This window comes from Leptodactylus fuscus, chromosome 6 (genome assembly GCF_031893055.1).
Source record: "Leptodactylus fuscus isolate aLepFus1 chromosome 6, aLepFus1.hap2, whole genome shotgun sequence".
In the NCBI taxonomy this organism is placed as follows: domain Eukaryota; kingdom Metazoa; phylum Chordata; class Amphibia; order Anura; family Leptodactylidae; genus Leptodactylus; species Leptodactylus fuscus.
In genome coordinates, this window is record NC_134270.1 from 95,504,930 (window position 1) to 95,518,694 (window position 13,765).

The 13,765-nt window shown below is 40.9% G+C and overlaps 1 protein-coding gene across 1 annotated transcript in view; it reads right to left on the bottom strand.

Annotated features, from left to right (window-relative positions):
* The window catches only part of ATP9A (ATPase phospholipid transporting 9A (putative)), a 104,642-nt gene that overhangs the window by 17,437 nt on the left and 73,440 nt on the right, over positions 1 to 13,765 (bottom strand). Inside the window, exons 16-22 of the mRNA XM_075276838.1 lie at positions 12,381 to 12,473; positions 10,518 to 10,601; positions 9,931 to 10,101; positions 7,205 to 7,303; positions 7,026 to 7,115; positions 5,416 to 5,560; positions 4,047 to 4,111 (exon numbers count right to left, since the gene is read on the bottom strand). Coding sequence (XP_075132939.1) covers positions 4,047 to 4,111; positions 5,416 to 5,560; positions 7,026 to 7,115; positions 7,205 to 7,303; positions 9,931 to 10,101; positions 10,518 to 10,601; positions 12,381 to 12,473 — 747 coding nt within the window. The remainder of the gene's footprint in view (positions 1 to 4,046; positions 4,112 to 5,415; positions 5,561 to 7,025; positions 7,116 to 7,204; positions 7,304 to 9,930; positions 10,102 to 10,517; positions 10,602 to 12,380; positions 12,474 to 13,765) is intronic.

A 13,765-nucleotide genomic window follows, 5' to 3' on the forward strand; every position in this document is an offset into this window, starting at 1 on the left:
CCACAGCCTCACTGTGACAGTGTCGCCCCATCCTAAAACACAGTGGGGCAAACTAAACAGTCTAAATTTTAGACAGTGCACAGTTAGAGTAGACAGTCTTACACTAGGGACCCGAGGAACGGAAACCTAACCGCTTTAAAAGCTGTTACCTGTGGAAATCCACAGACTCCATAGACTGTAATGGGTTCCACCGGGTTTCCGCCCAAAAAATGTGGAGAGAAAAGTCTTGCTTGCATTTTTCAAGCGGAATGGGGGATGGAAACCCCCAATGGAGACCAAGCGCTAGTGTAAACCTAGCCTTAAACTGCACCAGATTTTTCAAGTTAGATGGTCTAGTCTTACTGTGCAATACATATTAATTGGTTTAGTTTATGACAAAATTTTGGTGAATAATTTGGCACAGTGGCTGAAATTTTGGCACAATTTCTGGCTCACAGTTAGCATTTAAGCCACACCCTATTTCCCCAAAACTCCACCCACAAGTAGTACCAGGTGCACAAACTTGTAGAAAGTGTCTAAAATACATAGGAAATTAGGTGTAAAGCATTTACACCAACTTTTTTGGAACAAATTATGCCAGAATTCTGGTGCTTATTTATTAGTATATCTAGTCTGTCAGAAATGTTCAAACTCCCTTCCTTCCTTATGGTAAATGTAGTTTCTTCACAGATTCACTGCATGTAAATAAATAAAATAAAGCCAAGAAACGGCTGCAAGAGGAAACAGTGAGTATTTGGCATTGCTGTGGATGTATTTGCTGATAGTATTTGGAAGCTGGATTACTCCTTTAAGGTTTATTGTGCTTGTGTTGCTAAAAAGTTTATGTTAAGAAATACAGGCAGAGCATCTGTAACATCTGTTCAGCATCTTGTCTGAATGATAGATAGAATTGTGTCTATTTGCCGAGATTTAATCTAACACATATTTTACCCCTTTATTTTTAGAATGGTTATTCATGTTGGAACAGCTAACAAAGCCAAACAACTGCGCACTGAACTTCATAAGCCTGAGAAAATGCTATCAGTATGGCGGATTGGCTATGGCAAAAAAATAGCATGTCACATTTTAATTCACTTTTGGGTACATTCAAAGACGGAAAAAGTAGAGACATTTTTTCTCTATTCTGAATGAAGCAGTGGTTAGGCAAGCACACACAACTTCATTAATTTCAATGGGAGCACCAGAGATGGTCGAGGAAATATGTTTGGCTATCTCTGGCACACCCTTTGAAATGAATGGAGCAGTGGATGCACTGCCCGACCATCTCTCCATTCAGAATGGGAAGTCCCCTATTCATGAGAGCTCTGAATGGCCAGACCAACACTGATCGGCAAGTTATCCCATATCCTATGAATAGGGAATAACTTGCTTTTTGTGGGAAAACACTTTTAAATGGCAACTTTAAGAACATGTTCATATATGCCTTCATTATGATTTTTGCTTGCTATTCATCTCTACCACGATTAAGGGCTAGTTCACACGTGAACTGCCCGCGCGGGTTTTGACACAGAGAGAGACGCGGCGAGCCGCGTCTCTCTCTTGTCAAACCCCGCCCGCCGCGACCATCGCTGTCGCGGCTTAACCCTCTGCTGTCGGCTCAAATGAATGAGCCGATATAGGAGGGAGCTGCCGGGGGCGGAAGCCGCGCGGCTGAGCCTGCGTGGCTTCCGCCTGAAGAAAGGACATGTCCTTTCTTTTCTCCGCTAGCAGCAGCTCGCCGCTAGCGGAGAACAGAAGCCCGGCGGTCTCCATAGACCACCATTATAAGGGGAGGTTTTGGACGCGAAATCCGCTGTCAAAAACCTCCCCTTATACTCACGTGTGAACTAGCCCTTACAATGCACTGATTGTCCTATTGAAAATGTCTGAGAAGTGCCACAGTTCATTCAGTGGATGTACTAGCTTCAGACTTCCAGAGATCGCCCTGCGAAACCTTCAACAATGTAAGTGAATGGATGTGCGTTGCAATCCTGAGGGTGCTGTGACTGTGCCTTCTAATCTCAAAAAGTTTTAAAAAACTACTGGATTTTTTTGGAAACTACAGTCCTATGAAAAAGTTTGGGCACCCCTATTAAACTTAATCATTTTTAGTTCTAAATATTTTGGTGTTTATAACAGCCATTTCAGTTTGATATATCTAATAACTGATGGACACAGTAATATTTCAGGATTGAAATGAGGTTTATTGTACTAACAGAAAATGTGCAATATGCATTAAACCAAAATTTGACCGGTGCAAAAGTATGGGCACCTCAACAGAAAAGTGACATTAATATTTAGTAGATCCTCCTTTTGCAAAGATAACCGCCTCTAGTCGCTTCCTGTAGCTTTTAATCAGTTCCTGGATCCTGGATAAAGGTATTTTGGACAAACAATTCAAGTTCAGTTAAGTTAGATGGTTGCCGAGCATGGACAGCCCGCTTCAAATCATCCCACAGATGTTCAATGATATTCAGGTCTGGGGACTGGGATGGCCATTCCAGAACATTGTAATTGTTCCTCTGCATGAATGCCTGAGGATTTGGAGCGGTGTTTTGGATCATTGTCTTGCTGAAATATCCATCCCCGGCGTAACTTCAACTTCGTCACTGATTCTTGAACATTATTCTCAAGAATCTGCTGATACTGAGTGGAATCCATGCGACTCTCAACTTTAACAAGATTCCCGATGCCGGCATTGGCCACACAGCCCCAAAGCATGATGGAACCTCCACCAAATTTTACAGTGGGTAGCATGTGTTTTTCTTGGAATGCTGTTTCTTTTTGGACGCCATGCATAACGCCTTTTTTTTTTTTATAACCAAACAACTCAATTTTTGTTTCCAAAATGAAGCTGCCTTGTCCAAATGTGCTTTTTCATACCTCAGGCAACTCTATTTGTGGCGTACGTGCAGAAACGGCTTCTTTCTCATCACTCTCCCATACAGCTTCTATTTGTGCAAAGTGCGCTGTATAGTTGACCGATGCACAGTGACACCATCTGCAGCAAGATGATGCTGCAGCTCTTTGGAGGTGGTCTGTGGATTGTCCTTGACTGTTCTCACCATTCTTCTTCTCTGCCTTTCTGATATTTTTCTTGGCCTGCCACTTCTGGGCTTAACAAGAACTGTCCCTGTGGTCTTCCATTTCCTTACTATGTTCCTCACAGTGGAAACTGACAGGTTAAATCTCTGAGACAACTTTTTGTATCCTTCCCCTGAACAACTATGTTGAACAATCTTTGTTTTCAGATCATTTGAGAGTTGTTTTGAGTAGCCCATGATGCCACTCTTCAGAGGAGATTCAAATAGGAGATCAACTTGCAATTGGCCACCTTAAATACCTTTTCTTATGATTGGATACATCTGGCTATGAAGTTCAAAGCTCACTGAGGTTACAAAACCAATTTTGTGCTTCAGTAAGTCAGTAAAAAGTAGTTAGGGGAATTCAAATCAATAAAATGATAAGGGTGCCCATACTTTTGCACCGGTCAAATTTTGGTTTAATGCATATTGCACATTTTCTGTTAGTACAATAAACCTCATTTCAATCCTGAAATATTACTGTGTCCATCAGTTATTAGATATATCAAACTGAAATGGCTGTTGCAAACACCAAAATATTTAGAACAAAAAATGATTAAGATTAATAGGGGTGCCCAAACTTTTTCATAGGACTGTATAAGTCGCAGTTGGAGCACCCTCAGGGTTACAATGCAACTCCATTCATTACATTATTAAGGTGTTTCACGGCAACATGGCGATCTATGGTCACATGACCAGCATGAGTCACAGCCAAAGTCAGCTGTATCCCTAGCCTATTTCCTCATTGTCAAGAGAGGAGTTTAAGTAGAATTCTCCTTTATTCAGTACAATTGAATAACAACTCAATATATCATGCACTGTAAGGTTAAGCAGTTCAGCAATTATGATGGAGGGCAAAGGAGTACAAAGAATACTAGGATATATTCAGATTGTGCAGTAAATGCACTTTTTTTTTTTTCTTTAGACAAGATTTTAACTGCACCCATCCACGCACAGTCTTATTGAGATTAATGGTATTTTTACCTTTCCTTCAACTCCAACTCCACAATCGGCTTCCTGGATCATGCTGACATCATTCCCACCATCACCTGGAAGACAAACCATGAAGCTCAAGTAACTACAGGACAGTGCAGGATTTAGAATGTAGCAGATCTAGGGCATTCATTACACTGTATGTTCTGTCTGTATGATGGACAATATAACGCTCCTGTAAAGTGTCTAGGATGGAAATACTAAGGCTATGGTGTGTATAGAGTTCAGTAACTGTTTTTTTGTAAAACCTTTGAAATCAGTGGCATAACTAAAGTTTTGTGGGCCTTGGTGCAATCTTTTGTCCGGGACCCCGTACCTCATCCCTACAGCAAATTCTGGTTACGAGTACTAAGGAGTTTAATCAACCTTAGTGAGGTTAGGGGAATCTGTGGGTCTCCTTGGTTTATGGGCCAGATGGAAGCTGCAATCTCAATACTGATGCCAGTGCTTATGGGCCTCCTAAGGCTCCTTGGCCTTGATACGACTGCACCCTCTGCAACCCCTCCGGATACACCCCCTGTATGAAATAGTTTCACCCAGCCAGCCAGGACCCTAGTCTGCACAGTAAGGTAAAAACCTTGAAAAAACTGTCTGCAGATGGGATCATCTTCCTTCTGGAGGAGTAATACTGGCTTGACTATGATTCCCAGATTATTCCAATAGGTTTCTTTGAAAACCAGGTCTTAATATATGGGTAGCTACCTTCCAATAGCAAAAGAGTGAACTCCTCTCTTTTACCAATGAAGTCTTATAAGTAGTTTTAATCCTATAATGGTCCTATAATGAAAAGGTGTACAGCTTTCTAAATGTCTTTTTCCATGGGTAAATTTCTGACCATAGCGAGTGCTCATGATCAATACAGCAATTCAGTTGGTGTCCTTTTTACTTCATTTTCAAAATGCCTTTATGGGACTGATCATACGATATACATACCCAGGAACTCCATTGATCAACAGTTTAAAGGGACCATGGTGCTCGTGAGAGCACTGTGACCCCTTCACTGTTTACAGAGCACTCCATTTTATTTCATAGCGGCTGTGCGACATAATTACAGGCTCATTCCATTCATTTCTATGGGAGATTGTAATTACATTGCACTGCTACAGAACAAATAGCGTGCATTGTAAACAGTGAAGAGATCAGGGTGGGCACACAAGTGCTGCAGACATCCAAACAGTTTACTAGTGGGTGTCCAGATAATACAAATGAAGTTTTCTGATTTGCTGTATTATTTTAATTTTAAGAAACAAACAAATGTAAGAAGGTGGAAGATGTAATGCTGAGAATGAACAGGAATTTAACCCTATTGGAATGCACAGGGTAAAATGCAAGATACTATAATTTGAGGTCATTCTCCTACCAACAGCGCAGGTGAGTTTTCCCGTCCTCTCTTGCAGGAGGCGTACGATCTGAGCTTTTTGAGTAGGGGCACAGCGACAGCAAACGACAGCCGGACATTGACAGGCCAGCTCCATGAATTCATACTCATAATATTTCAGACAAACCTGATACAAGAGAAAAAGAAAAACAATAAAACAACAAGAGTGAACAGCAGGCATGGAGTGGCTTGCAGATTGATCTGAAAAAAAAGTACAGGTTCTGAGTTTTGTTGTTCTTGAGAAAGGAGCAGCATTCATATTGTCATTTGTATCTCATGACAGATTAAGCCTAACTTCACATAGACTTTCTGAAAAAAAGATTAAAATGTATAGAAAACACCAGAGGAAAAAAGGCATGTATGTAAAGTCATTCATTCAAAATTCTGTTATGAATATCCAGTAACAGCCAAATTTTCATTGTGAAAAAAACAAACAAAACCCCCACCACCACTTATTTAATAATGCCAAAAAGAAGCCACCTTTAGGTCAGGGTCCCACATTGTGAGTAAGCAGCGATTTTGTAAAAAAAAATTTTTTAACGGTGTTTCACTATGTAAGACCTTAGCCACGACCAAGCATGCAGGCTCCTCCAATGCTCCGCACTGATAATAGACCAGGTCAACTGGAACCCCCTATTTAAATCAATGGGGATGGAGGGCACTCTGATGATGTTCACATGTCATCCGAGTACATTCCAGTTAAAAATTGGACCCCTTCCTAGCCTGCACACTTGGTCATGTGTATGAGACCTAAAACCTTATTCGCATGTCAGTATTCTGCATCAGTGATTACGTTATAGCTCTGTGCAGTCAACACTGCTGGTTTAGTCATGTAAAGATTTGCACTTGTTCTGTGTTTTTAACCTGCTCTTAGCTCTGCAGAAAAGCTGCAGTTCTATTGTTGCAATTTTGGAGTGTTTTCATTTAAGCCAAAACCAGGAGTGAATTTAGAAGAGGATAGGTTTATAGAGGCGTCCATTATGTTTACCATTCGCTATAAAACAACACTTTTGACTTTAGATTGCAGCAAAATCTGCCATCACCCTGGTTTCGACATCAAATCTGCATATAAAAATCTTTTTTATTGCCTATAATGGAGTCTGCCGGGTGTTGTTTCACAACTGAAACCAGTGGAGAGAAAAGTCCACCACGCAGGACAGTGTTCATGAAATTGAGACAGCAATATGCATATGTACCATTAGGGTGTGCTCCTGGGGAAGATTTGTCTCTGCAATTTTTACACATCCAAGTTTGATAGGATATGTGCACCTGCAGCAGAAACAACCCAATTCAGATGAACAAAACAGATTTTATGCCAAGAAAATCTGCCCTATGTGAACATACCCATATAACATAAACATGTTCCAAACAGGATGCAAATCTGTTAAAAGGTGTGCCTTGTATCACATGCAATTCCATCATGTTTGGAATTATGCCATGCAACCTTATTCTATGGGACCACAAAGCAAAGTAAATACAGGCATTTAAAATACAGAGACCTCAAGAAAGAAACAGCTAAGAAAACTTCTTGTGCACTAAAGGGTGAATGAGCAATGATCGGACTGATTATACTGTACACCATCTGTAAGTACCTCTAAGGAGTCCCCTGATATAACCAGGGCGCAGTCATGCTTCCTTCTAAACGCATTCAGCTCTAGATGGGCTTCACCACGATTAGTTACCTGTAATGAAAAGAAATGGGGTATGATAGAAGAAGTGTTTATAAGAATATGTATGAATATGTAATATGTCTCTCTCAGACGTTACTTACAGGACGGAAGATGTGAATGTCCTGGTTTCTGGTTACCAAGTGAGCATTTTTGGCAGTGCAGGTTGCAGTCTCCAGTTTGTCCCCAGTAAGCATCCAGACCTGTTTGCAAAAATGTTAATTGTTGAAGACTTTGCTCCATTTAATATCAGAAGGTTCAATAATGAAACCGATCTAAACTGGTTTCAAGGTAAAAAGGAATTTTTTTCTCCATCAATAAATTGTACATTGTATGGCACCTCATAGTGAAATAAAAGCTTCAAACTTTAATATTAGTGATGACACAGAAGTGTAGACTGTTGGCTCCCTGTGATGATTCACCCCAACCTACTAAGTCACCCCCCCTCCCCCCCGAAGAAGACTAGCGCCAAAACTGGGTAGGGGTTCCTGGAGATCTGGCCCTGTTATCCTTTGTGTGCAACGTCGCCATCATGGGTATGTCTGCTTGATTGTACTAATCTTATGTAGTATTTGACCTCTGCACTTCCCCTAGTTGGTACATATTATTGCATTAACATCCTTTACATTTGGCTATCCTTACATACTACTATCTTATGGTTTATTTGGCCTATAATAATTGACATACTGCACACTATACATAGTGCTGTGCTTTGTTCTCTTTGGCATATACCACTCTTTACCATATTTTATGTATTGCACACGTTTTTGTATATTGACAAACTATTTTTATAGCCACTTGGCTTAGTTTTGACATATTGCTTATACATTTATTGCTATATATGGTGTGCCTTTTTGAAACATATATACCTTTATGTACCTACCTGCATACTTACCCTTGTATATTTTGTGATGCCTACTACAGCCGGTTCCTCCAGTCTGATAGCACTCTGTCCTCCCTTGTGTATTTTTAACATTATGGATTAATAAAGATTTTTTTGTATTTTGAACATATTATTGTGCTCCTGTCACTCTTTTTTGGTTTCCAGTAATATATTTTCTGTGAATTTTGGGGCTTACCTTCTATTTTGGACCTACAGGTTAGGGACTCAACTGTTGGTAACTATGTTGTGATATTCCCTTTTACCATGTTTGTTTCATAAGTCACACCAGGACCGAGTTATAAATATGTCGACAACTCAGACAACTGAGTAAACGGCTGATTATGATTCTGGAACACGGCAACAGACTCTTGAACTATTGCAACAAGTAGTTCATGTACAGTAGGGATATTGTCTCTATAAAAACTTGGGTAAGTAATAGGGGTATAGCTACAGCTTTAGTGGCACTGTGTCACTTATTACAGTCTCTTACTGATCCTGCTGGAGGGCAACTGGACTCCCCTGCGGCTCATGCTCTATCTCTCCAAGGCAGTGCCTTCCTCCTTATTGCAGTGGAGAAGCTGGCTGAACACTCCTGTGTCCTTGTTGCACTTCTTTTTTTAAGTAGATAGTGAGCCCCATACAAGGTTCACAATGTACATTTTTTTTTCCTATCAGTATGTCTAAACATACAAACTCCTTGCAGATGTGGTTCGTGGCGGGATTCGAACCCAGGACTCCAGCGCTGTAAGGCTGCAGTGGTAACCACTGAGCCACCATGTTGCCCCTTCCTTGTTGCACTTGTATCCCATGTGCTTTTCACTTCTCTTACTTGCACTGGTCTGTGTTGCTCTCCTCCTTCAGTGCAGCCATGTGCTCTGCTTACTACAGCACTTCTTTACCTGGCTGGGCTGTTCTGCTTGGCTTTGGTCACTATATGACACCACCCTTGAGATCTGTTAGCAGACACTGCTTCTGATCTCCAGCACTGTAATCTTCTCCTTATGGAAGACCTGTGTGTCCCAGACTTCCTGTGTCCCCAGCTTTTTCTTTCCCAGGTAACTCTATTATCTGTAGTTGGGAACTGGTTCCCTCTGCTGGATTGGGATGATAGCAGCAAATCACCATGTTCTAACATTGCAGCCAAACCTCCTGGCGTTACACAGGCAGCAGCGATGATTGCTGATCCCTTCTGTCATTTAGTGTAAGGGATTAGGATTTAGGGACAGAGGGCAGGAAGTGAATGTTTCTCCCAGCCACTGTTAATGTAAATTATGTATGGGGGCACCAATGGAGAATTATACTGTGGGTGGGGAAAAATACTAAGGAACATACTGAGAAGGCACAATAATGGTGTATTATACTGTGTTGGAGCACTAATGTCCCATTAGTACCCCCCACAGTATAATGCTACTTAGTGCCCATACAGTACAATGCAAAGTTATCACCCCCTGTACAATATAATGCCATGTTAGGTGCCCCTGCACAGCATAATCCCACATTAGTTGTCCCCAACACCGTGAAATGCCACCTTAGTGTCCCCAGCACAGTATAATGCCACATTAGTTCCCCTGCACAGTATAATGCCACATTAGTGCCTCCAGCACAGTATAATGCCACATTAGTGGCCCTGCACAGTATAATGCCACATTAGTGGCCCTGCACAGTATAATGCCACGTTAGTGGCCCTGCACAGTATAATGCCATGTTGGCCACCCCACACAGCCCATCAAGCCTCATGGACCATCATGGTAATAACTGATGGTAACTTAAAAAAATTTGAGCAAAAAAATTGTTAAAAAAACCTATTGACAACTGATGAATTTTCGCAAAGGAACAAAAAAACAAAACAAAACATATACTGATGCAACTGATATATGTGAACATACCATAACAAAGTAGCATCTAAGTGAATAATCAGAAACTTTAGCTGCAACTACAATATCTTACCTTCATGCCAGCATTTCTCAAAGTCTCCAAGGTGGGTCGGACATCTACTTGCAGCTGATCTTCAACTCCAGTCAAACACAGCAGTTCCATCTCCATTTCCAGACTTTCGATCACTGTGGCTACTTTCAATGAGCGGTCATGGACACTGAGCTTTGCTTGTACGTACCGTGCCTGATCAAGACACCATTAAAACATTAGGTTGACAAGAGCAGATAATAGATTACTTGAATCAGATTTATTAATGGAACAGAACCAGATAATAAAACAGATCATTTACTCTAGAGTGCGACTGCATATGTGGTTTTTTTATACACAGTAATTCATGTATTTTTGATCAATGTTAGTCATTTTCATGAAAACACCATGTGCATTAATGTGAGTGAAAACACCACATGTAATAGCCCCCTTCAGCTTTTCCATGGAAAAGCAGGAAAGCTGGCTCTGTAATGCTACCTATAAGTACCCTGTAATTCAATGCTACACTAAAATTATTAGCCGCACTGTGCACATAAAATACAATTAGAAAACATTTTCATAGAAGCTTCTTTAAAATGAAAAAAAAAAAAAAAAAAAGGATGACGTCTTACCTCAAAATCCTGATACTGTTCCTCTGTCAGAGATTTCTTTGCCACTACCAGAACCCTAAGCCCCTCTCTTGCCATATTACCACACTGGGAAAAAAGAAATGTCCAGTCAGAGCAGTATGAACACCTTAAGGCTGAGTTCACACAGAGTTTTTTGGTCAGGAATCCGCCTCCAAAAAAAGCTTCCCAGTAGAACAAAGAGAAATTTACTCGTCTGATCACTATAAAGGGTATTTTACAGTCTGCTGAAGATGCAGGAAACGGATTATTGGGGTCCCAATCTTCACAGTAAAGTACTATTAGGGCAAGGGAACATCATAGAGCGCAGTACTAGAACTCTCCCTCTATGGCGGAGAAATACTGCAATGAAATATTACATGGATATTCTAATTTTCATTTTTTTTTTTAACCAGTGGCAAATGCTACAGATGTGGACAATCGGTGAACCACCGGCTTTGTCTGATGATAATTTCTTGTCACTGAGGACATTAAGGGTGCATTCACACGGAGTAAAATGGAGTGTATTTTGCAGTGTAATTTTACACGTGGCGTTTCAGTAGCGTTTACGCGTAAACGCTCCAAAAACCGCTCTGTAAATGCTACTGAAACACCACGTATAAAAAAAAGACGCTCCAAAATACGCGCGTAAATTTTTTACACGTGTAAAATTGCACTCCAAAATACGCTCCATTTTACTCCGTGTGAATGCACCCTAAGAGTCTGGCCATGATCATTTTATTAATAAAGGGGCTGCAGTAGGAAAGGGATTCTTCTGATGGAACAAATGATAATTCAAAGTGGTGTACAACGTCCTGAATGTACTTTGACCAACAGTTGATCACTTTTCTTTACAGTATAGTTTTTACTATCTCCACCGACTCCAATCCTTATCATCCTTCAATAGGCGCTGCTCCTCTGATTCTGGTACAGCTGGAATTTTTTCTCTGGCCCACAGCATTCCTGAACTATCATTTCTGTTAATTTCAGCTCTTAGGACACTATTTCATCTCTATACTGTCAAGTGGGCAGTCCTTGAGCAGATAGTCTGAGAGCACCCACCTAACAATAGAGAGCATAACTGTGCTGAAACCAATGACTGCGATAACTCAGGAATGGTGGGAACTCTGGAATCATTTGGGCAGTGCCTACTGAATGTGTTGGCATATTTGGTGTGGCTTCTACTTGCAATGTTTCTATTAGCAAGCAGAAAGTGGGGCAGAACTGAAACACGTAATATAGCAGTATTTTTAATATAATAGATAATATTACAATACTAAAAATTTACTGAATTCTTCATTATTCAGAAAGTAAAATTTACTGATTTACAACTAGAAATATTAAGACATTAAAACGGATGAAACCATCAGTTTGTAATGGTAATTTTCCATTAGTGTGTCACTTATTTTTCAGATGTTTTCTGGCTGGCTGTCCATCCACAGTATAAGTCATCAGTAAGTGGACTGGAAGCATGTGCAGCTCTGTTCCTATTCAACTAATATGAGTGGAGTTGCAGTTCCCCAAAATTACTAACATACAGTGGATGGGGCTGCTGCGCCACACACTAATACTTGAAGATGAGTCCATCAGTGAAAACACAAATATAGAACATGTCCTGTCCTATTTTTTAACAGTCCATTAAAAAACAGACATGTGTATGTACCCATTGACTCCTGTCCATTATTTAAGTTGTGTGAATGAGACCTAAGAAGCCTCAAGGAAATTTTCACACTTGCTGAAAAGAAACTTCAGTTCTAAGAATAAGGGGACTCCCGTAATGTGTTACATAATGTCATGTACAGAGTCACTCACAAGACTAAAATACAGGAATGAGGCCTTAAAATACATCACCTTCACCAGGACACATACCTCCTCCTCTAGCCAGTCATTATATTGCACAATACCCGCCATCACAACGTCTGCTCCCTTCATGTAGAAAGTGATCTCTCCGGTAGAGTCCTCCTGTACAGAAAGGGTTAAAAATGTGAGCAAGAATACCTGGTACCAACATAATACACCACAGTTATAATGTACAAACAGCAGCTCATGAAATATCTTCCATATACTACGTAGTTGTGACATACTCCTGTATAGCTGCATATAGCTTAAGGTCACTGCTGGAAACCATATTTACCGGGCAGTGATGTCACTTGATGGCCTCATTCTATAGTAGATCAGCCCAAATATAAAACTAACCTTAGTTCACATCTGGTAGAGGACTACAGTCACAGATGCCACGTTATTTCCAACCAACAATCATAAGATGGTAAATATAACCCACCACAAATGCTCCCCCCAACAATATCACTGAAAGCGTCTTACAAGTACCTGAGTCACCTAGCTCATGAAACCTTGAACTATCTGTTCTGTGAGACATACATGGACATAACAGCCACAAAAGAGAGAGATTATACTTTAGAAGGAAATATTCTTCAGGGTGCTTGTGTCTTCATATACACCAGGACCACCCTGGCACTTTCTATTCTAAATACAGGACAATTCCTGAGCACATTGTACAGGCTGCATATAAACAGTGTTGTACTTGTGGCTGCGCCGAGCACTAAACAAGCGATAAAAGGTGACAAAAGGTTAGAGCTGGTGTAGTCAGCCATAGAGAAGCTGTTATTATTGAAGGTGTTTAATGACATATATGTAGGAAATGGTGTGGAGTCCGGCTTCCTGCGCACTAATGCTGCCGTAGAAAGCCTTACTAGTTGCTCCAACATAAATAGTATGTCAGCGGACCCTCATGTGAGTCACTTCCTCTGCAGAGGTTCAGAGGGAGGTTAGAACTTTCTCATGTTTACAATGGATCACAGCATTGGATGGCAGTCACTAAGTTGTTGGGAGGACTGCTTCTAAACCAGCCATGTCTCCTGGGGAGAGGTCCAAACTTGGATCTTGTAAAGTGTTGGACTAGGGTATCCACCAGTAGAATTCATTCCTGGGGCCCACTACAGCTGAATGAAGATATTATCTGCCTCCCATTGACAAACTGCCATACATTATCCTCAATATTAGCCTGATATGTAACCTTCACCTTGGGCAGTTTCTATCCTGTGGACCTCCCAGTAGCTTGTTGACTCATTCTTACTTCCTTAACTGTGGGAGAAAGATAATTGGTACTGGGGGTCCCACACTGACAGTAATAAGATGAGAGATAGTAGCCAGCCTGCCTCTGTGCCTAAACATCATGTAGGCCAGCCAATAGGTATAATGGACAGCTGGTGGATTCACCTGCTCCCTTGTGGGCC